Source organism: Mus caroli, unplaced genomic scaffold, assembly GCF_978045245.1.
Source record: "Mus caroli unplaced genomic scaffold, Mus_caroli_1 scaffold_4, whole genome shotgun sequence".
In the NCBI taxonomy this organism is placed as follows: domain Eukaryota; kingdom Metazoa; phylum Chordata; class Mammalia; order Rodentia; family Muridae; genus Mus; species Mus caroli.
Window position 1 is genome coordinate 117,917,509 of NW_028227259.1, and position 24,167 is coordinate 117,941,675.

The 24,167-nt window shown below is 52.4% G+C and overlaps 2 protein-coding genes across 3 annotated transcripts in view; one reads left to right on the forward strand and one right to left on the reverse strand.

Moving 5' to 3' along the window:
* Sart3 (spliceosome associated factor 3, U4/U6 recycling protein) overlaps positions 1–3,020 on the reverse strand; it is a 31,686-nt gene extending 28,666 nt beyond the window's left edge. For both annotated transcript variants that reach the window (XM_085837035.1, XM_021162368.3), the window contains exon 1: positions 2,666–3,020. In XM_085837035.1, coding sequence (XP_085693161.1) covers positions 2,666–2,980 — 315 coding nt within the window. In that variant the 5' untranslated portion in view covers positions 2,981–3,020. The remainder of the gene's footprint in view (positions 1–2,665) is intronic.
* A 1,073-nt stretch (positions 3,021–4,093) lies between these two features.
* Iscu (iron-sulfur cluster assembly enzyme) lies at positions 4,094–9,256 on the forward strand. The gene is made up of 5 exons (XM_021162711.3): positions 4,094–4,258; positions 5,559–5,672; positions 6,467–6,577; positions 7,978–8,056; positions 8,816–9,256. The coding sequence occupies exons 1-5, from the start codon at positions 4,142–4,144 to the stop codon at positions 8,899–8,901; spliced, it is 507 nt and encodes a 168-aa protein (XP_021018370.1). The 5' UTR covers positions 4,094–4,141; the 3' UTR covers positions 8,902–9,256.
* The last annotated feature ends 14,911 nt before the right edge of the window (positions 9,257–24,167 follow it).

The window sequence follows — 24,167 nt, forward strand, 5'->3', positions numbered from 1 at the left end:
GCACACACACAGACGCTTCCAAGCAACTGTACTGAGGAGTGAGTACATTCCGCTCTATGCCAGGCTCAGGCCATCACTAATGACACATAAGGCTTTAAGAAGGAGGCTCGACCACGGCTACGCGGTCAGGACAGAGCAGAAAGGACACCACACGCCAGGCACCCAGCATGTGCACAAGAAAGGCACTGCAGAGAGGATACAGCTGCCAAGACTGCAGAAGCCAGGAAGGGAAAGGCCTTCACTTAAAGGTCTAGTATGCACCAAAATGGGCCAGACTTATGTGTGGGCCAATGTGAGAGCGCACATGACATACACTGCCAATGCAAGAAGTGTGCGCCATTCCACAGCCTGAAGACATTTCTCCTTTAAGAGCAAGGAGAGCCAGTCTGCTCCCTGAATCCCAGAGTTTCTGCTGAGTCAATGCATGGCAGCTAAAGCCTGTAACTGTGCATGTGAGAGGCTAGGGCTGGGGCTGGGGCAGACGTCTGAGTCAGCCTAGGCTACAGAGTGAATTCCAGGTCATCCCGAGCTACCAAGTCAGTCCTCTTGGAGCTGAAGAGATGGCTCGGCTCCTGCAAACAAGCCCACCAACATAACCTGGACCCCTGAGACAGCAGTGAGGAAGGAGAGAAGTGACCTCTACAAACTGTCCTCTGCCATGGCACAGGTGCACCCGCCATGGACACCAAATAAAGAAATGTACGTTTTAAAGAAAGATCTTGTCTCTCAAAACAACAAAAAGGATTCAAAGCATTTATCACTAAAAAGTAGGCGATAACCACCTGCTCCAAAAGACCTCTAATAATTAATTAGATATGGTGGCAAGTGGGGCAAGCCAGGTCATCGTTTTGTAACTAGAAAATTCTCAGCACCACAAATCCAGACAAGGCTAGCTGACTGGACTGTGTTCCGCACATTGCTGAGGAACTGCACCTCCGGGGGAATATCTCGACCACAGGTGACCGGAAGAGACCAAGTCCCACTTGTGGGAGTTCGGACCAGCCATCCTACCATTTCTGAGCCTTGTTTCCCCACGAGAACAGGTTTCATCTCTCTGGGGCCCCACTCCTCCACATCTTTACCTTATCCTATGAACAACTGGGCGCACAGATCTTGGTCTTCCTGGTGCAATGGTTTACAGCTGGGTTTGCCCAACAAGAGGTACTGGCAGAAGCAAGGAAGGGGTGAGGGGAGAACATATCAGGTCTCCAGTCCTGCTGTGACTAGCACCCCTGGTTCTGCTCCCACACTTTATAGACAGTGACTGACTATTCATGCACCTTTGCTCAAACCATTCTAATTTGAATTCATCACCTACCCCTGCTAGCATACTGGATTATAAAGGAGTTATCACCAATAACAGATCAGGGACGGCTTTACTACCTGGGACCAGACACTGGGGCCATAGTTACCATGGCAACTTCATTATGCAGGAGTCTGGGCTATAATGATTATTTCACAGAAATTATTGCTCCTAATCTACAGCGAAAGCTATAAAAAAAAATCACTGAGGACACATGAGTATTAGAGCTGTTACCGAATTCCAAAAGGATGCAGCCTCGGCGACTAGGAACATTGGCTGCTCTTCCAAAGAACCCAGGTTTAATTCCCAGCAACCACAGAGCCCCTGACAACAGTCCGTAATTGCAATTGCAGTTCTAGGAGACCTGATGCTCTCTTCTGGTCTCTGCTCACACACCCATGCGGGGAAAACACTCATACACGTAAATTAAAAATAAGAGGGAGTTGGGGAGGGCTGGATATGGCCGCTCTGGCCTGGCAGGGGCGACAGAGGCAGGCAGATCTCTGTGAGTTCCAGGCCAACCTGATCTACATAATGAGTTCCAAGGCAGTCAAAGCTACATACTGAGATCCTGCCTGAAACCCCGCCCCCACAAGAAAGAAAGAAAGAAAGAAAGAAAGAAAGAAAGAAAGAAAGAAAGTTAGTTAGTTGGGCCCTAGTCTTCAGACCAAAGAAAGAAAGAAAAAGAAAGAAAGAAAGAAAGTAAGTTAGTTGGGCCCTAGTCTTCAGACGAAAGAAAGAAAGAAAGATAGATAGTTGGGCCCTAGTCTTCAGACCAAAAGCCTCAACCTCTGCACTTCTATTACAGTCGCGATCGTTTTTTCGTTCTACACCACTTTTGACCACTATTACTATCCTTAAAGGAAAATAAGTTCCCCTCCGACTGTCAGACAGTTAAACCACTTGGTTAAGAGTGACAGTCCGGGGCTGGAGAGATGGCTCCGCCGGTAAAGTCGTTTGCCGCCACACCTGATGACCAAGAGTTCAATCCCCAGAACACACATGGTTAAAAGACAACCGTGTCCACGCAGACATACAAGCACAAGTTTAAAATAAGAAGAAAAAAAAAAAGAGAGAGTAAAAGCTTAAAAAGATAAACACTCTCAGCGCGGTGTCACCTTGTGCGGGAGCCTCCTCCACGAGCCTCAGTTTCCCGAGTAAACCGGATTAAACACTATTCAATGGAATACTTTAGGGACGCCCTGGGCGCGCACTGAGCCCAGGACGAGGGGGCACACGGTGGCTCACGGCGCCCCGGCGACCTCAGCGGTCTCCATAACCACTGAGGACCGAGGGGGCGGGGCGGGCCTGGGGACCCGAGGGGAGGAAGGGAGCCCGCCGCCGCCACCCAGGCCGGCCCACCTGCTCCTCCAGCCGCTCGATCTCCAGCTGGTTCTTCTCCTCCTCCTCGTCGTACTCCCACTCGTCCTCCCCGGCGGAGCTCTCGGCGGAGGAAGCCATGGCGTCCTCCTCATCCCCGTCGCTCTCGCTCGCGCCTTCCCGCTGCAGGTCCCATCCGGGGCCCTTGGCCTCCGCCGCCTCCGCGGCCACAGGGCGGGACAGCACCTTCCGCTGCACACCGGCCGGCTTCGCCTCATCCTCTTCTCCCTCGGCCTCAGGTCCGGCCTGGGGCTCAACCTCCGGCTCGGACGCCGAGGATGCGGCAGCCGTCGCCATCTTGCGCAGCCCGCGACTCTCGGGTCTTCCCTCGCCCGCCGAAGCCCGGCGAGCATCGGGCTGTCCGCGGCGTCTGCCTAATCAAAAGTCCGCTCGCCCACCAGCGGGAGCGTCGCGGACGGCCTAAGGGCGCAGGAAGCCGTGGGGAATCTACCACCGATGCTATCCTTTAGCGCCTCCAAACGCCACTGTCAGAAGGAAAGGCTCACGAGCATAACCTGCGTCAGGCTACAACCGTGGACAGCTGTCGGGTCTTTGGGCCGGAAGTGGCGGCCACAGCTGAAGTGGTGCGTGCGTGATGTCCGTAGTTAAGGTCGAGACGCCATCTTAGGAAGGTCAAAGTCGTCGTTTTGGACTAAAGACCTTCTGTAAGGCTCGGCCAGCTCCGGTGCGTGGTTGTTTCCCGGCAACCGATCCTCAAGTGCGGACAAGATTGCAGCTCCTCCGCGATCAGAAGCACCATCTCAAGGGAAAAGTCTCATCTCTCGATCTCATGGGAAGTCTCATCTCTCGAATAAAGCTCCCTCCCCTTTGTAACACCTAGTACCTCGTAGTTGTGTTAAACGCGTCGCTTTTGTGGATTTTTATGGTCAATGATAATACATTACAATAAGTATTGATTCGGAATGATGTGCATGGCGGTAAAACAAACGTAGGTGTCGAGGGATGGGGTTCGTTTCTCTTATACCCTCGTTCTCGAGGTCGGAAAAGCATTGCTGTTTCCCTCTGCACTGCCTTTCCCCTTTATCAACAAGGTTAACGAGCCAGAAATCGCGTCCGTTTTGCTCCCAGGATTTTTTTTAGTGACACCTAGTGTACACTTAATATGCATTTGCTCCATGGATGAAACGGCTACCTCGGAATTAGGAAAAAGAAAGAAAGAGAAGAAACTTCACAGCCTGAGCAAGAGTCTACCAGGGACGTATGCACAATTGAATCCTAAACATGCCTGAAACCGAGCATCCGCAAGCCTATCGCAGCACCAGACAACCATGCACGCCGCTTCGGACCTTCCCGCTCTGCGCCTGGCCACGCCCCTTCCGAGGGCGCGGTCGGAGGGGGCGTGGCCGGGCCGAGACGCAAGCGTCGATCTGCGGTGACGTCAGACGAGCGCGCCCTCCCTCCGGCGTCGCCGAGGTCGACGCAGAGCAAGCCCGCAGGATGGCGGCGGCCATGGGAGCGGGCCGTCTAAGGCGGGCGGCGTCGGCGCTGCTGCTGCGGAGCCCCCGCCTGCCCGCCCGGGAGCTGTCGGCTCCGGCCAGGCTCTACCACAAGAAGGTATGGGCGGGCGAGGGGGTGCGCAAACCATCGAGGGGACCTGCCGCCGTTGCGCAGATCACCAGCACCGAGGAGCCCCGCGGCCGCCTCTGTCCCGCCGGGGCCGTCACTCCGAGTGTCCCAAGGCTGACAGCCCAGAAGGGAGGGTCCGGGTATGTCGTGTCGGGGGTCAAGGGGCAGCACGCACACACACACACACACACACACACACGCATGCTTGAGCACACTCGACAGCACCAGCGTCCTCCCCAGCTAAGCCATTGCCCTGGCCAGGTGGCCTTGAGCAAGTCACTGGTCCCCTCCCATCCTTTCTCTCAGACCTGACAGGAGTCTTCTGAAGTCCCCGTACGTGGAGCGCTCAGTCCAACCAAGGGAAACCACTGATGGCGATTTATTTACTCTTTTAGGAGCCGATGGCCTCGAGCTCAGCCAAGCACCTAGCCCAACATTAAAACTTCGGTTCTCAGTTGTGTGTTTATTGGTAGGAAGCAGAAAATATAAAAGAAGAGTAGTTTGCGGGCCCCGCGCTCTTAGGGACGTTAAAGTCCTCTTAACAGGAGACTCACTCCGAAAATCAAGGCTACCACAGCTGTACAAGACATTCCCTCCCCACAAAGTCCTTGACTAGATGATGCGTTATGGGGGCTCAGGACTTAGACTCAATCTGCAGATGAGGGTGCCTCCTGGTAACTAGCGGGAGAAAGCTCGGTTACTAAATCTTGGTGTGTCCCTGACTTTAACGGCTGCTTGTTCTGTTCTGGCTTGGGTGCTCTTGCCCAAGGCCTTCTACCCCAAAGGGAAGGTTGTTTTGTTGACATTATAGCTGCAGGACCTTGACGGCCTGGCAGCCTTAGGCACCAGGGGGCGCTCCTGCCCCAGGGTAGCGCTATGTTTATGTTTACAGCCACCAATGACTCGTTCGTTCCCCAACCTCTGGCTCATCTCTGACCTTGAAACTTCTGGGGAACTCTTCCATTTGGGGCCGTTTTTAATCTCGGGATTTTTTGTAAGTGCATACTTCTCTTTGTGTATTGTGTTTGGTAAAAAAGAGAAGTTGTGCTTTGAGCTCAGATCTGGTACAGTGTGTGAGTCAGGGGATTGCTTCTGGTTGACAGCCCCCTGAAAGGAAGATGTGTCTGAGTTTTCACCGGTTTCTTGGACAGTATCTTCGATACAAAGGTCGTTGGGGAGGAGATAGAGTTTGGGTCACACATGGGTCTCCCACCTCTGTCCCATACAGATTGCTGATCTGAGAGAGAGAGTAAAGACCATAGCGATTTCTGTTGATCTGCCATTTCAGGTTGTGGATCATTATGAAAACCCTCGGAATGTGGGATCCCTTGACAAGACATCTAAAAATGTTGGAACCGGATTGGTGGGGGCTCCGGCATGTGGTGACGTCATGAAATTGCAGGTACTGACTGGGTGAAAAGGATTACCACCTGCTCCCCGATAAGACCTCACAGAGCATTTTTGTCCTGTCTGTGAGGAGGGATCAGTGGCTGACATGGATGGTGAGGGTAGAGACTTGGGTCTCGTTCTAAAACAGATGACCTTATCCTCCACATCACTGGTCAGCGTAGATCCTGCTCTCACCGAGCGAGTGAAAGGCTCTGTGACTGTTCTGACCAAGTGAAGGCCCCCAGGAGCTAGCACTTTCAGTGAGAAAAGGAATATTGTGTTAACCAAACCTCTCCAGGAAAAGGAAGCGGGGCAGAGGGAGGTGGCAGGCTGTGCTTCAGTCAGCCATAGCGTTAGCTCAGCCTCCTTCATGGCAAGCAGGAAGGAGCTGCTAATTATAGTTGGTGCCCCAGAGAAAGGTACTGATGGAGGTAATATCTCTCTCTCTCTCTCTCTCTCTCTCTCTCTCTCTCTCTCTCTCTCTGCGCCTGAGGTGCTAACAGGGGCAGCAGCTGTAAACAGACCTCTGCAAAACAGGAGTTCACATACAGCGGGCTAGGGCTGAAAATAACCAAGTGGGGTGAGGGGCACCATTTCCCTGCCTTTGTGACAGCTGGACCTGTGTGGACCCCAAGCTTCACTCTCTGTCACCAAGCTCTGTGAAACAAATCACGGTGACCAATGTCACAGCATCTGGAGTGGACGCTAGCCAGGGCTCTTGTGGGACACACACTGTGGACCTCCAGAAGGTCCCGGCTCTCAAGGACAGGTCAAGCTGTGGCCGCTTAGCTTCTGTTTCCTTTCTAGATCCAGGTGGATGAAAAGGGGAAGATTGTGGACGCCAGATTCAAAACATTTGGCTGCGGCTCCGCCATTGCCTCCAGCTCCTTAGCCACGGAGTGGGTAAAGGGGAAAACGGTAAGGCCACTCACAAGTGTCATAGAGCTATTTAATCCCGGAGCAGTAAAGCCCAACAGAGGCAGAAGGAGCTCTGTGAGTTCTAAGCCAGCACGGGATACATAAGGAGACCTGTCTCAACAAAAAACATGGAATTAAATCAGAATTCCCTACGACCCTGGCTCTGGGAGAGTCTAGTCATGAATCGCAGCAAAGCAAGAAGCAGGAAGATAAAGATGGTGACTTCAAAGCCTGCCTGGGACACCCAGCAGGAACTCAGAAAAAAGAAAAGAAAGAAAAGAAAAGAGCCAGTTTTTAAGCCCTGGTTACATTCCTCACGCTGGGAGTTCAAGACCATCTCCTTGCTTAAGGCAACGTGTCAGTCGCTGCTGTCACTGGTTGTCAGTTCCATAGGTGAGGATCAGCACCAGGCCGCCCAGCCACAGAACTGAAAGGCAGTCTTGGGCTCTCCCCGAGGTCACCAAGGTCCCCTGAGAGCTGCTGTGTAGCATTGGCTGTTTTGTCCCATCTCCTGCTTCAAGTAGGAGTCTAGACGGGCATGCACAGGAAGGCAGAGACAGCCGAGTCCTAAGGAGGCTTAGAAATCAAAATCTGTAAGAGCTGAAACTGCTGAGATCCAGCAGCTATGAAACCACCCACTCTAACATGGCGTGGTGGCATAGGGCACACAAGCCTGTAATCCCAGCTCATACAAGGAAGGGACAGGAAGCTTGGGGTGTGATGGTCTCCCTCAGCTACTTAGCAATTGAAAGACCACCCCAGACTGCATGAGACCCTGTCTTAGAGCAGTGTGTACCTTCACAGGGCCCAGTCCTGGATGCTCACAACGCCAGCCAGCTCTAACAGAGCCACCTGCTCCACAGGATCCAGGCGTTCTGGCCTTTGAGCTCCTGGGGGCCAGGGAGACCCACACCTGCTTGCTCTGGGGGAAAATGGCTCAAAGGAAGTTGGTTAAGAACTAGCCTTGGAGAAAGGGGAAGTGAGACTGGGCACATGCTCCTGGCATTTCAGGGCTCTGAACTATGATCAGACAGTAGAAAGACCCTTTCTCTGACCTTGAGGCCTCCTGTCTGAGGGAGACTGGCTTTCCTTAATGCATAAGCATGCCTCTGCCTCTTCATCCATCAGAGCTCTCAGACCCAGGCATCCTCAGGCAGATGCTGTCCAGCAGCCTAGGCGTTGCCTGCCTTCAGTGGGCAGTAAGCTTGTTCCTGCTTACCCAGCCAGGAAGCCCGGGTGTGTGTCCCCGACTAGAGATCCCTTGGTACACAGTGGCAGTCCTGTGTTGAATTAATTATATAGCAGGAGTTCCCTCAGACAGCCTATCCTGAGGTGTGTTCTGCCCACACTCAGCAAGGTCAAGTTCATTGAAACTGTACTTTCCCCCACACACACTTCAGGTGGAGGAAGCCCTGACCATCAAAAACACCGACATCGCCAAGGAGCTCTGCCTGCCGCCTGTGAAACTGCACTGCTCCAGTGAGTGCCCCACCTGCCAAGCAGCTTGGATCTGTTCAGAGTCTGTTGTTCCCACCCCATGGTGGCCGGGCAGCTGAGACAGGCAGCTCTTCCCCCACCCCGAGCTTCCCCAGTCTGCCTTTGCTGTCTCTGTCTGAGTGTGTCTGCAGTGCCTGAGGCCACCATGCACTACCCACCACACTGCCCCACAAGAGCCTTCCCACACTCCTAAGCCTCTTCCAGAAAGCAGGAGTGAGACGTCACCCTGACATGCTCAGCTTTCTGCCCCCTTCCAGCTCTCGGCTTCTGCTTCGCCCATAGCCTCACCCTCAGTATCCTCTCAGTACTAGCCTTCCAGTGTGGGGCTGCAGCAGGAGGCTGCCAGGTGACAAGCACTCTCTGCAATGTCCTCACTGTCCCAGCCAGAAAGGTGTGCAAGTAGCACACTCTTGAGTCTTCCTGACTCTAGTACCCACCAACTTAAAAAGGTTCTCTTCCTTAGGCCCGCCTCTCAGGCCAGGGAGATGGCCCAAGTAACGACTTGCCACCAAGCCTGAGTTAGAACTTCTAAACCCATTCCCCAAAGTTGTCCTGTGACCACCACGCATGCCCGAGCACATTCAGCCACTCACAAGCACAAGCATACGTATTCTCAATAGATAGGTATTTATACCGACACACAAATATACAATGCTGTATGTGTGTAAGTGTATAAGATGTAATAAAGACCATGCCTCCGGTGTCAGAGATTGAAGCTGTCTACCTTTCCATGCCTTCCAGTGCTGGCAGAAGACGCCATCAAGGCCGCCCTGGCTGACTACAAACTGAAGCAAGAGTCCAAGAAGGAAGAGCCGGAGAAGCAGTGAGCCCTGGAGACACTCCAGCCGGTCACAGCAGCTGCTTCCTGCCACCCTGCACATCAAAGAAGCTACGCAAAACGCACACTATTCACCACTTGCACAAAATGTGCCGTTGATTACGCCTGATCCCGTATTCCTTTCAGCTCACGCGTGTCCTTAGTGCAGTTAGTGTCTTGACTTAGTTTGTGGCCTGGGACTGAACTCAGCACCGAAGTCTTAAGCTCTGGAGAGTGACAAGGACTTGTACCTGACCTGAGGTAGATTGCCAGCAGAGCGCCTTATGCTGGCTATCTGATAGGATCTATTACTGAGTACTTAGCAGATCTGCATATATATATTATAATAAAAATGTGAGACAATGGTTTTCTGTACTGAACCTGATTCTCGACTCCCTCACACACCCCTAGTGCAGCCAGAGCGCCTTGGGGTTCTCAAAGGCCAGACTGTGGTGGGTGACAGCAATGGCCACTTAGCTGCTTTCAAAAGGCTGGAAGAGATGCAGGATCTCTCCCCTCTGGGAAGTATGGTCAATTCACAAGGACTTTGAGGGTCCCTGCAGTAATCCACTGGTCAGTGAAAGTCAGAAATTAACCCCAGAAGCTGCCCGAGCCACCTAATTCCATGGGCCAAGCAGGAACAGCCTCGGGATTACACCATTGGACTCTAGACCCCAGGCTCCAGCCTCACTCTGACAGACAGTTCTAGCCTCCAGAGGCCACCCAGGCTCTGTGGTGGACAGTGAACTGAAACCAACTGAAGAGGCTCTGATATAAGTGTGTCTCTCATGTTCAGCCAAACCGAGTACACGCACCACAGTAGCCTTCAGTTTGTTCCAGATACACAACGCTGACTCGGACACAGGGAGCAGAAGCTCCTGACCTGCCCAGTTGTGTAGCTCAGGGAAGGGCCCTGTCTTCCAGTCTTGGCATTGGAAGATACAGCGAACTTCAAAAGCAAACTCTTTTCTGATGGTGGCTTTGTGTCCCAGCATACACAGGCTGACTCTTAAATCATCCTTTATTTTTAAATATTCTGGGTTCTGGAGAAGGGCTCAACTTCAAAGGCCACTTCCCCCGCAGTTGGGAGGAGACCACAGGCCAGAACCCATCAGAATCTCAAATTAGGCCCTGGGTGGAGCCATGTCAAATTGTACTGAAGGGCGTGTTGTGGCTGTGCAATTTGGTCCCTTCCTCGTGGCAATGCCACAGTTCCCACCCCTATTTGTGATTTTAAAATGAGACACTTCTGAATTCCACACATCAAGTTGCTGGCACCGCCCAACCCTGAGAATACGGTGTGCAGCCCAGAAACAGGTCCAATTTCTGTAACTTTCTATAAATTTACTCTGCAGGCAGGTCAATTTGGGCCCCAAGTACTCCTCAGTGAACTAAGAAAGGGGGTTTGTCACAGTCTCCGTGTGTGTCTCAGAACACTAAAGGAACTCTTACATGTAGTGACTGCTATGGGGGGGTTGGGAGAATCTTTTGGGTTTTTTGCCTCAAACTCGAAATCTTCTTGCCTTGGCCTCCTGAGTGTGTCTTTACAAGCATGCACCACCATGGGTGGATCACATGATTGATTGGTTTTAAAAGGCAAAAGATGAATCTCAGGTCCCTCGAATTTTCTCCTTTGCTGGCAGCCCCTGGGAGAGCTGCACCTTTAAACACATCAGCTGGCCCAGGCTGAGCAGCCCTGAGCCTACCCGTGTGCACCGTCCCTCCTGGCAATCACTGTGGCTCTGAGGACATTAGAGGCTTCACCTTGAACCCCACATGAAGACACATTAGGCCTCACATGTCGTGACTCTGTCACCCAGGGAATCACCACTACTGAATGGCTGGCTCCTCAGTCTGCCACACAGCAGGCACTGTCGCTGGATGCTCAGTAGAGAGAAAGCTACGTGCTAGGAATGTAACAAAGACGAAGGTGAAGGATGGGGTCCAAGGTCACGAACCCTCCAGTCAGGAATCAGCACAGGCAGGACCTTGTCTGTGACTGTGGCTGCCCTGAACACTGGCATCATTCACTCTGCCCTGCTCATAGCGACTGACATTCCCATGACAACCATTGGTTGTCTTTTGTGAGAGCATGATCTCAAGGTTTCCAGCCTCTGGTCTTGTTAGCCTGGAACTACATAGTGCTGCACAGTACTCCAGTACTACACAGTGCTGCACAGTACTACACAGCACCCCAGTCGTATACAGTGTTGCACAGTACTACACAATACTGCATAGTACTACACAGTACTACAGCACTCCACAGTACTCCTTACTACACAGTACTACACAGTACTCCAGTACTAAACAGTGCCACATAGCACTACACAGCTCTCCAGTACTACACAGTGCTGCATAGCACTACACAGTACTACACAGTGCTATGCAGTACTACAGGCTACTACAGTAATCCACAGTACTACTACACAGTGCTTCACAGTACAACAAACTACTTCAGTATTATAGAGTGCTGCACAGTACTACACAATACTGCACAGTACTACAGCACTCCACAGTACTCCAGTACTACACAGTCCTACATGGTATTACACAGTACTCTACAGTGTTATACAGCACTACACAGTACTCCATAGTACTACACAGTATTACACAGTACTACACAGCACTGCACAGCAGTATGCAGTACTACACAGTACTATATAGTATTACACAGCACTACACAGCACTATTCAGTACTGCAAAGTACTACACAGTGCTGCACAGCACTACACAGTACTACCAGATACTGTATAGTACTCCTGTACTACACACAGTATTACACAGCCATATATAGTACTGCACAGTATGACACAGTACTCCACAGTGCTGCAAAGTACTACACAGTACTACCAGGTACCAAATAGTGCTCCTGTACTACACAGTACTACACAGCAGTACTTAGTACTGCACAGTATTCCACAGAACTACATAGATTCTCCTCCCATCAACACCCACGCAGCAACACCCAGTAACGTCTGTCACACTCCGCCACAGTCAGCCTGCCTAACACCGGGCTGAACGCCACCCCCACCGCTCCCACTGCTGCCCAGCTGTCTTTGGAACCTCTACCCACCTCCACCCCTGGCCTCACTTCACGGAAACCTAACTCCCAGGAGTCTCCGTAGGGAGGAACACCCTCGCTATCCTGGATCTGCTAGTGCAGAGCAGTTTCTGCGCCCTCCCATGCTGCCCCACAGCCTCTGACCAGTGGGGTCACAGGAAGCCCGAGAGGGGAAATGAGCTGGACCTTACTCTGCCCAAGCACAAGCACACTCCACAGCCCTCTGCCCTATGGCCTGTGAGCAGGGCCATGGGACTTTAACAGCTTTGGAAGAAAATTCGAAGGCCTGATTTCTGACCCTAACAATACCACGTTCTGTCTACAACAGATACTTCGGGTGCTTAACCTCACTGAGCCTCTCATGGGCTCCTAAGATACAATTGTGAGGATTAATTCCACATAAGGTGGAAATTTCCACAGCACCAGGAATCTAGCAAGCACTGGTATTCGGCACAACATCGCCAGCACCGTCAACACACACCGTGGCTGGCATCCTCCCTACTACACAGCAAACTGCAAGTCCTCAAATCCACTGCTTCCCTCCAAAGCAACGGTCTCTGGAGACAGTCTTGACGGGCAATTAAAGTTAAACAGATGTGCAAACGTGAACCTATTCCAACAGGAGTGGTGGACTTACAAGAAGGGGCCTCTCTCCACACTCAGAGGAAAGGCAATGTGACTATCTACACTCCAGGAAAGATTCTGCATCAGAAACGGACCCTGCACGGGAGCCTGGACCGTGGACTGTCCCACTTCTATAAAGTTCTATTGTGGAAGCCACAGGAGTCCGAGGTACCCTGTTAGGACAGGCCAAACCCTGATACAAGTACCACCTTTACCATCATCACCATCACCATTGTCTTCAGGTTTCTGTTGCTGTGACAAATACCATGGCTAAAAGCCACTTGAGGAGGAAAGGGTTTGTCCACTTACACTTCCAGGTCAGGACAGGAACCTGGAGGCAGGAGCTGATGCAGAGGCCGTGGAGGGATGCTGCTTACTGGCTTGCTCCCCACGGCTTGCTCAGCCTGCTTTCTTATAGAACCCAAGACCACCAGCCTAGGGATGGCCCCGCCTACAATGGTCTGGCCCCACCCACAATGGGCGGGGCCTTTCCCCATCAATCACTAATGAGGAAATGCCCCACAGCCTTGGGCTTTTTTTTTTTTTTTTTTTTTTTGAGACAGGGTACCACCACATAGCCCTGGATATTCTGGAACATGCTATGTAAATCAAGCTAGCCTCAAGCTCACAGAGATTCCCTTTGCCTCTGCTTCTGCCTCGTGAGTACTGGGGTTAATAGTGCGAGCCACCACACCCTACAGGCCCATCCTTCAGAGGCATTTTCTCAATTGTGGTTCCTCCCTTCTCAGCTAACTCTAGCTTGTGTCAAGTTGGCAAAAAAAAAAAAATCTAACCAAGACAGTCACCATCACTGTTCCCACCAACGGCATCATCAACACCCATATCATCACCATAATCGGCACCACCATCACCATACCCATCATCATCACCACCATCACCATCGTCATCATCCCCATCGCCACCATTATTACAGACCCATTTTCCCCAGAAAGAGACTCTCCAGTGGATACCACAAGCCGGCGTTCACTTGAGGCTACTCCTGGGCTCTGCCCATATCTGGGGCAGTGGAGTAAGAATGCAGAACCAGGCAGAGAGGAGAGACAGGCATGGGGTAGCCCATCCAAGGCCTCAGTCCCCCTGGCCGGGTGCTCTAGGCCTGACTTTCCTCATGCTGTCCTGCATCAGGACCTATGTCCCCAACAGTCCCTCCGCCCCCTCACACTGGTGCCCTCTCCTTCCCCGGAGAATTCTAGTTCACACGGGGAGGCGATAAGATGCCTGATGACTAAGCCGCTGGAATCCAGAGCATCCTCCAAACTTGCTGTCCAGGGGTAAAAGGTCTTGCTGAGAACATCTTGCCCCGCCCCACGGTCCTTCAGTTCTGGGCTCCCTCTCCCTTTCCCACAACAGCAGGGTCCCCCAAGAGCACTCCCTGTCAGGGGGGTGACTTGGGCATCCTCCCAAGCTCCCTCTCCCCACCCCCTCACCCCCATCTTCAGGAGAGCCAAGTGGGGGGCATTATGTGGCTCTCTGGTTTGGTCTAGCCTAAGCTAGGTCCCTAGGGGATAGCCTGTGCCTGTGCCCGAGAACCACCATGAGACCCCATTTGCTCAGCTCATTTGGGTAACGCTACCGAGCACACGGAGAGTGTCCAGCACCACCCCAGTGCCAGGAACCATGTCCCCAAGACTACTGGCCCCCTCAAATGGGTCTCACCTAAAGGCCACCTGAATGTCGCCTTTGCACCAGAACGGCTCCCAGCAGCCACCACTCACGTGACACAGGCCTGGCCACTGCACCATCACAGTCCCTCTAGATCTCTCTCTTGCTCAGAGAGAGCAAGACATCCCTGACACCAACACTGGCCCTCTCTGTCACCGTCCTTCACACCCTGTCCACAGCTAGGGCCCAGAAGAGCCAGGAGGCAGAGCTTGCCCCTAACTCCTGAGCAACTTTCTCTGCTTGGTCGCTCTGTCTACAGAATGAGGTAGTTAGATCCCATGAACCATATTCCCTTCCAGCTCAAACAAAAAGATTCCACAGATTCGGAAAACTCCTCATTTTAGCCAATATCCAGTGTGGGCCAGCGCGTGATTCATCCGCGACTCTGCCTAGAACAACTTCTCCCCTCCCCCGAATCTCGCAAGCATTTCTCCCCTACCCCAGCCGCAAGTGGGGGCGGGTAAGAAGTCACAGCATCAAGCTCCCCTCCTGCCTGTCTGCCACTGACATTTTTACACAGTCTCAGAATGTCCCAAGCTGTGTCTGGAACAACTCAGGGGGAAGTCCCATCCCCCTGGGGATCCCACCAGCAGGAGGAAACAGCCCCAGAAGTGTGCGGAGAAAGTGCTGAGCCAGCAGGCGAGCAGGGGATGCTGTCCCTGGGATGGATCTGCCTGTCGGGCCCAGCTCTCAGCTCTGCAGGGTCAGCACTTCAGGGAGACTTCAGCCAAGGCGGCAGAAGAAGGGTCTGTGCTCCTCACAAAGCCCGATATTTCTGCTTACTGAAGATCTGTCGACCCAGCCTCCCCCGTGAGGAAGAGCTGTGTTCCAGTAGAGACTGGAAAGCATTTGCTAAACTTCGGTGACTGTCCTGGCTGGTTTTCTGTCAACTTGATACAAACTAGAGTCATCAGAGAGGAGGGAGCCTCAACTGAGAAAATGCCTCCATGAGATCCAGCTGTAGGGCATTTTCTCAATTAGTGATTGATGAGGGAGAGTCCTGCCCACAGTGGGCGGAGCCATCCCAAGTTCTAGTGATTGATGGGGAAGGCCCTGCCCACTGCGGGTGTCGACATCTCTGGGCCGGTGGTCCTGGGTTCTATAAGAAAGCAGGCTGAGCAAGTCATGGGGAACAAGCCAGTAAGCAGCACCCCTCCATGGCCTCTGCATCAGCTCCTGCCTCCAGGTTCCTGCCCTGTGTGAGTTCCTGCCCTCACTGCTTTTGGTGATGAGCAACACTGTGGACCTGTGAATGAAACAAATCCCTTTCCTCCTGGTGAACATGGTGATTGGTCACAGCAACAGTGACCCTAAGACAGTGGCCACCAGTGACACGAAATCCTAGCAATCTATCAGTGGGAAAAGGTATCCTTACCTCTGAAAAGGTCATTTGCTATGAACAACAGCTGACACCTGGTTGCCCTTTGCCCTGGACAGCTCTCTGCCCTACCCTACCTGCTATTGGGGGTTGGAGATGAGGTGGTGTGGAGTCAACAACAGACTCAGGAGCAGGTGAGAAACGCTACAGCAAGCTCATCTGAATGCTGCTGCAAGCTCCTTTAATACCTTCCACCCGTGCCCTCATTGGTCCCAAGAAAGCATCTCTTTTAAACAGCAGCTCCTGATTGGCTGACATTGTCTGCAAGGCAGTCCTCAATTAGGTCCTCCTGCAGGAGATGCTTTTGTAGCTGCCCGGGTCCCCAGCATTTACATAGAGGCTGCTCCTCTGTTCCTGCTACAATATCTCCTCACTAGCAAAACACTGAAACATGGACAACAGGCGCAGAGAGTACACTCAGCCATCGCTACTGTGAAGGCCATCATGGCCCCTCACATTTACCTGTCACCAGCCAGCCACACAAAGATTACAATCGCCAGCATCACCTTCAGGGTACCACACATCCCCCCTGAACCCAGGACTACCGTAGCTCCTCCCCTCCCCTCCTCCACCTTCTCCATTACATATGCACCACAGGGTCCTGTAACTTGACTATCACAGACGCTCCCACACACTCCAAGACACATGCCCATCCACGGTCACCTACAGCCCAGGACAGGAGAAGTCTGAATCTGCCCCATAGGCGGGTAGCCCCTCTGATCCTAGAGCCACAGTGTCTTCCCTGAGTGCCAGCTGGATGCCCTGTGGTACTGCCTCAGAGGGGGGAAAGAGAATCTCGAATTTTCTTGTCATAAAATGACCTCAACCTAAGAGGCAGGCGGATCACAAGTTCAAGGCCAGCCTGGTCTATAGAGTGAATTCCTCAACAGCCAGGGCTGCCCAGAGAAACCCTGTCTTGAAAAACAAGACAGGGCTGGAGAGATGGCTCAGTGGTCAAGAGCACTGATTGCTCTTCCAGAGGTCCTGAGTTCAATTCCCAGCAACCACATGGTGGCTCATAACCATCTGTAATGGGATCCGACATCCTCTTCTGGTGTGTCTGAAGACAGTGACAGTGTACTCATATACATAAAATAAATAAATCTTTAAAAAACAAAACAAAAAATGAACTCAACCAAACCCACAGCAGCTTCTTACATATAACCATTTGTGTGAAATAAAGACTGTTTCTGTTCCAACCAGAGAGCCAGATGCAAAGCTCTCTGAATATCTTTGTTAGAGAATCAGTTTCTAGGGCTGGGGCTGTAGCTTACCCCGTAGGGTTCTTGCTTGGCATGTGTGAAGCCTTGGGTTCCATCCCCAGCATCACACAGAACTCAGTGTTTGTGGTTCATGCCTGTAACCCCAGGACTCATGGAATGAAGGCATTCGGGTTAGAAGAGCACCTTTGGCTCCACTGAGGGCTTGAAGCAGGCGGGCTGCAAGGGGCAGGTTGAAAGACAAAGCAAGGAGGGGATCAGAGTCCGGTCCTCAACCAGCCCTGGCTGAAGCTACCATTTCTCTGTCATCCCATTTCCCTGTTCTCAGTCATTCTAAACAATGCAAACACAGCCGGCCTTCAGTGTGCACCCCGGTGTAGACACGTGGGCATTTCTGAACACATTTCTAGAAAAGATTTTCTGATCTTCACTCACCAATGCCAACCACCTCCCAGGAGGATTGACTGCCCCCCACCAATCGGATGTGCAGAGAACAAGGCCAAGGCAACATGCGCTGAGAGTCATGGGAGAGGCAAAACCCCGGCAGGGCTGTCCCTGATGCTGAACTAGGTAGGTCTCCAACACAGTTCTGCATAGACTGGGCTGTGAGGAAATGGGCCCTTGAGTTTGAGATGCTCACCTTTGAGCTAGACAGGATAAGGACATCCCCAGTGTTCAGGGTTGTTGGATAGTGGAGAAAGTTGCTTAGGCAACTGGGGGAGGTGGGAGCCTGAAGAGGGAGGGCGGAAGTGGTTTGGTCACTCGCCCGTGGATTCCAGAAGATGGAGACAATTTCTCATGGAAGGGCTGCGTGATTTTGCTTAGCAAAGAGTGCCTATAGCAGCCTTCAGCCCCAACTTAACAACATCTCCTGTGGAAATGGGTCTGGGGGACACTTGGGATTATCCCTGGCTAAATCCAGGACAATCTTCATTCTCCCCTAAATCAGAGATGCAACTACTGACTTGATCCAGAGGACCCAGCCACACAAGGGGCAGAGGCCAGCCCTTTCTTTCTCCCAGGGGTCCCTGCCCATGACCAGGGCCTACCCAAGGACCCACCTCCATCATAGATCTCTGAAAAACCTCAGGGTGGAGGGGTGGGCTCCAGAGCCCTGGACTCTCACCCACATGCTGCATCTGGGATCCAACCCAGGCTTCATCCTTCACTGGCCCCGAGAGTAGGCCACTCAGCAGTTTCCCTACCATAAGAGGAAGATGGGTACCCATGCAAGGTGCTAGGCTGCCACGCACTCTGCCACATGGGTGCACCCCTGGAGGTTAGAGGCCTGAGGGCAACTGCACCATGTGAGCAGACAGACAGGAAGAGCCTGGTGAGAAGCCAGCTCCAGTCAGAGCCTTTGAAGACTCTCTGGCAAACCACAAGAGACAAACAGCAAAGTTACCACAGGCTGCCCGGGATCCTGAGGAAGTCTGAGCTCACTGGTTTTGGGTTCCTTCCCTCAAAGCACTCACCCATTCAGCCATTCACCCATTCAGAGATTCATTCACTCATCCATTCATTCATTCACCAATTCAGCCATTCACCCATTCATTTATTTATTCATTCATTCATTCATTCAGCCATTCAGCCATCCATCTGTTTATTTATTCATTCATTCATCCATCCATTCATTCATTCACCCATTTAGTCATCCATCCATCCATTCATTCATTCACTCATCCATCCATTCATTCAGCCATTCATTCATTCACTCATCCATCCATTCATTCAGCCATTCATTCATTCACTCATCCATCCATTCATCCATTGACCCACTCATCCCATTCACTCATCTGCCTGTTCATTCACTAACTCATTTTTCTCAAACCACCGGAGTAAGTGCAGGAAACTGACTGTAGAGTTCAACCACCCACGAGTTAAACTTGGCTCAGACACTTTCTGGCTGTGTGACTTTGGGCAGGTGACGTCACCTCCCTGAACTTCTGGGTCTTTCCTTGGCAGAAGGTCAGTGACCTCCGCCCTTCTCTCAGCTTTGTGAGGAGCCGAGTGCACAAAGAAGAGCATTATCCCAGCACTGGGGAGGCTGAGGCAGGAGGATCCAGAGCTTCAGACTGCGCTGAGCTACACCCTGTCTCTAAACAAACAAAAGCAAGCAGCCGATTGCCATTCCTAGTCTGTGGTGGTGCCCAAGAAGGGGTGGAGATTCTAAAGTGAGACCTAAATGTTAAGGGAAGACAGAGCTGTGGGGCTGGGGGCCTGGAGCTTCAAGCACAGCTTGCCCAGGAGGAGGTACAGGGAATATCCAACTCATTGTCACCAATCTGCCCCCAACTCCTCATCTATGGGCCCAGCTTTCAAAGGAGTGCCACACTCCTGATTAGCAGGGTTGGAAGGAAAAGTCATGAAGCTCGGGGGTGGAGGGACCCACAGCACCCCCATGAGAGCCCCCACTACTGCAAGCAGTAACGGCACAAAAATATCCCGCAGAAGGTTCCAGGCGAGCCTCCCAGCATGCCCTCGCAGGCGTGCCGTCTGGAGGCTCCAAGCTAGGGGCACAAACTGCTTAGGTCAGGGCATGGATTAAACTTTGAGATTTAACCCAGGTCCTTGGGGACCTGTGGCAGACACCTCACACTCTACCTCAATTGTGCCTGGAGGTTGTCCCCTCCCAGACTTCTAGGAACACAACCCAGGTTCCCTGAAAACTAACCCCAGGGTCCCTCAACTCCCCTACAAACAGCTTGGCACCTGGCCCAGTGGGGCAAGGTCTCCCCCATCCCTAGGGCCAGACATGTCTCCAGCTGCTGACCCAGACAACATTCAAGCACTGGTCACGGTCACCTCATCCCCAAGGGAAGACAAGAAACAGCTGAGCTGTGACCCTTGACCTCATTGAACACTCCACAGGCACCCAGGGATGTGCGGTTCAGAGGGCCAGTCTTTGCTCGGCCAGTCTCTAAACCCACCCCCATGCATAGGGTCTTTGAACTGCCATGAGGCAGCCTCAGCTCTGACACCCCAGCCCTCAGGACCCTTTGGCTGCCCCAAGGAAGAGCTGCTTTAAGAGTCTCTAAGACTCAGGCCCAGAGCCTCATAGAAGAGGGGCAGCCTTCTCCCCATCACAACCAAACACCCTCAGGAGGCCTGATCCCTGAAGAGACTCAGTTCTCACCTGGGCCATCACTCTCATTTCAGACAAGCCCATTGCAGCCCAGAGGGGTCAAGTGACTTGCCCAAAGACACACAGCTGGGAGACAGCATTGAGATCCCAACCCTGTGTTCCTGTCACTGTGCCATCCCCCTCCCCCCACCCACGCTCACACTCACAAGCCCCACCTCATTCTGGGAGGGAGGAGCCCTGGCAATAGCAGAGGCCCAGGTCCTACTATATCCCCTGCCTTCTACCACCTAGCTTAAGCCCCTGTCCCCCTCCAGTTCCCTTGACTGACGGAGGATCTTGAAGCCCTGAGGAAGAAGCCCCCCTCCCCCCACCTCCACCCCCCTCCACACCCCAGGTCCTTCCAGGGAGCAACAGACAGACGTCACAGGCACCTCTGGCACCAGTGTTCCTGGGAAGGCCGGTTTACGAGCTTGGCTATTTTTCACTGTGCAGCTGCTACCATAAACCCTGTCCCCCATCCCACCCCCAAGAGGGGGGGGAGACAGCTGTAAAGGATCTCCAGGGCCCAGAGCTGGCGCCAAGTCCCCCACCCCCATCCCCACCCCACATGCTATTTCTGAGCAGCCAGAGAAATCTTGAAATTAAAACCTCCTGAAAGAGGGGCAAACCCCTGTTCCGCTCCAACAGAGGCTCATCCTTTCTCCAAAGCAGAATCAGCACGAGGTCTGCCCAGCTCCCACCTGGGCCTCCTGTGGCCAAGCGTACTTACTCTAAAGAATGGAATGGAGAGATGGCTCAGCAGTTTAGAGCACTGGCTGGTCTTCCAGGGGACCCTGGTTCAAATCCCAGCTCCCACATTGCAACTCATAACCATCTGTAATGCCAGTTCCACAGGATCCAATGCCCACTTCTGGGTCTACCCTCACCAGTGACACGCATGGTTCACACATATGCAGGCAGCCAAAATACCCACACACGTAAAAGAGACTAAGGGGCTGCTTTAGATCAACCTGATCTACATCCAGAACAGCCAGAGGGACCCTAGGTGATTCTTTTTTAAATTGTTGTTGTTGTTTGTTTGTTTTTTCAAGACAGAGTTTCTCTGTGTAGCCCTGGCTGTCCTGGAACTCACTCTGTAGACCAGGCTGGCCTCGAACTCAGAAATCCACCTGCCTCTGCCTCCCGAGTGCTGGGATTAAAGGTGTGCACCACCACGCCCGGCTTAAAAATGTTTTTATTATAAAAATATTAAAAATTAGGGCTGGTGAGATGGCTCAGTGGGTAAGAGCACCCGACTGCTCTTCCAAAGGTCCAGAGTTCAAATCCCAGCAACCACATGGTGGCTCACAACCATCTGTAACGAGATCTGGCGCCCTCTTCTGGAGTGTCTGAAGACAGCTACAGTGTACTTACATATAATAAATAAATAAATCTTTAAAAAAAAATAAAAATAAAAATATTAAAAATTAAATTAAAAAAATGTTTTTATTAGCCAGGTATGATGGCACACAACCTTTAATCCCAGCATTTGAGAGGCAGAGGCTAACCTGGTCCAGGGAGCCAATGCTACATAATGCAACCCTATCTTAAAAGAATCAAAGGAAGAAGAAAATAAAATATCTATTTATTTACTTATTTTATGTGTGGCTGAGAAATGTGTGTATGTGTGCACAGGAGCCCTTGGAAGTCAGAAAAGAATGCTGAATCTCCTGGAACTGGAGTTATGGATGAATAAGCCACCACGTGGGTGCTGGGAGTTGAACCCTGTCCTGCCAGCCCTTGACAGATAGAGAGGCAGTGATGAGGCCAGGGGGCAGAGGCTGGCCTGCCCTGCAGCCGGCACAGAGGAAGGAAGCAGAAGAAAGGGAAGAAGTGGCACTCACTCACGCGCATCCCCTACCCCACCAGTGCTGAAGCAAGAGATGAGGGCAGGACTGGGCCACATAACACAACCCTGCCAAAATAACATAAATCACATTTAAAAAATAAAACTAAAAACCCAACATGTTCTAAAATAAGGCAACCAGTCCTCAAAGTGCTGAGGACTCTGCCCAAGCTGCAGATAGACCGTGTTCAAAGGCAGTTCTTCAGGGCTGTGTGACCTCAAGCAAGTTGCTGCCCTCTCTGGGCTGCTGGTCTCTGTGGTGATGGTGAGGGTTAGATGTGGCTATGTTTGTCTTCTCTCCTCCTCACACAGGAGCGTGCACACACAGAGAGCACCAACTGTTAACTCATCAGCAATTCCACTAGGCTCCTCCCACGGACCTAGCAACCGTTATCACCTGCTCACCTGCTGCCCGTGCCAAGTCGGGATGGCCTGGGGTATAAAAAAGACAGCTCTCTCTCTCTCTCTCTCTCTCTCTCTCTCTCTCTCTCTCTCTCTCTCTCTCTCTCTCTCTCTCTCTCTCTCTCTGTCCCTTTTGCTCTTATCTGTCCACCCCTTCTCCAGATCCTCACGGCCCTGCTTCTCCCACAACCCTCTTTTCTTGGACTTTGTATCTCTCAGCTTTGTGCCAGAGAATTGGGCTAGTGCTGCTTCCTCCTCCTCCGCAGGGTTGGAACTAGGGGACTTGCTCACCCTGGACAAGTGCTCTACACTGGGCTACACCTCCGCCCTAACCCTGGGATAAAACACCCCCTTCTTCACACAAGAACAGATACCCAGAGAGGTGGGGTGTGCCCAAGGTCAGGTGGTTGAGGATAGAGCTGACATTGAGCCAGAACTTCTGACCCCCACCATGAGATTAAAAAAACATCTGCAGAGGCTACACTCTGCCTACCTCTGTTCTCACCTGAATGGGACCAGCCTGTCCCTGGGGCTAACCAGAGCAAGGTGAGGAAAGGGGAGTGCCTGCTTTCCTTTGTGGCTTTTCAATCCCTCCACCACAGGTCACCAGCAACACACACACATGCACACACATTTGCAGGAATGCACACACAGATGCATGCACATGCACACATGCACATGTCCATACACATGCACGCACACACATGCACGAATGCACACATTCTCACACATATACACACACGCACACACATACAGAGGCATGCATGCACACACAAGTGCACACATGCACGCACACAGATGCATACACACATGCATGCACACATATGCACACACGCCCACACGCAAGCACTCGCACATGCACACAGTGGCAGCAGGCCTGGCCGGAGACAGATGAACAGGTTACTAACAGAACAGGGACAGACTGTGCAGACCTTGATCTCCACCCCACCACCCCCTATGGTCTGGGGGACACTGAGGATGTCTCCTTTGGCCTTCAAACCCAGTTCTGTCCCTGTGATCCTAGCCTACAACCCATGCTCCCCTTCTCTGGTTTCCTGGGTGTGCCCACAAAACAGGCCTTCTGGGTCGATTCCTGTAGATGTGGAGAAATTAGAGGGCTCTTAGCAGACCCTGCTCTCTCTTCCCTGAGAGCCACTCTCTCCTCCCTGCCTCCCTCCACCCATTCACCCACCCACGCATCCATCCATTCATCACGCCTCCTCTGTCATCCCTCATGTTCCTCCGTCCATCCTCCCATCCCCCTCCCCTCCCTCCTCCATCCCTCACTGGACACTCAGAACAGTCTCCACTGAGCAGCTGTGTGACATGGGTAACTAGTTGTGCTGTTCTGGGCCTGTTCTTTCTTTGGGTTGTAACAATGGTGCTTCAGAGCTCAAGGGTCTTGGTGAGTAAGTCAGGTAGGTAGAGTGGTCCTGGCTGAGGGCAGGGGTCCAGTCACTGGCTGCCGTGCTCACCACGGGCCACGGCCATCACTGAGCCCTGGAGGTGTGGATGGAGGACTAGGGAGGGAGGGAGCAAGATTCTGGGAGGGTCTAGCCCAGGAACTGAAGGTTGATGCTCAGTTAGCTCTGTGCTATATAGAAGGATAGGAGATAATGGGACATACGGACCAACACTGCAAAAGCTCAGAGGCAACAGGAAGTTGAACTCCTGTCACTCAGGCAACCTCCTCAATCCCGCCCCCTCCAGAATCAGAGATACACACTACCGTTAAGGCCTCGTACCCCAACATTCTCCAGGAGCCCTCCTGGAATTAGTGGGAGGCTGCTGGCCAGAGAATTACCCTCCAGTGTCTTCAGGGTCTCAATGTGACCTGAGGGACCTTAGGCACTTCCCGGCCACGGTCAGAGCCAGTCAATAAGGACACCAGAGACATTGAGCCACTTGGCCAGAGCCACACAGCATACTGGAACGGTA

Bases quoted from the DNA above. Each gene is read 5' to 3' on its own strand.
- Iscu (XM_021162711.3), top strand. From the start codon at position 4,142: ATGGCGGCGGCCATGGGAGCGGGCCGTCTAAGGCGGGCGGCGTCGGCG. The intron at 5,673-6,466 runs GTACTGACTGGG...TTTCCTTTCTAG, and splicing joins GTGACGTCATGAAATTGCAG to ATCCAGGTGGATGAAAAGGG. The intron at 6,578-7,977 runs GTAAGGCCACTC...CACACACTTCAG, and splicing joins AGTGGGTAAAGGGGAAAACG to GTGGAGGAAGCCCTGACCAT.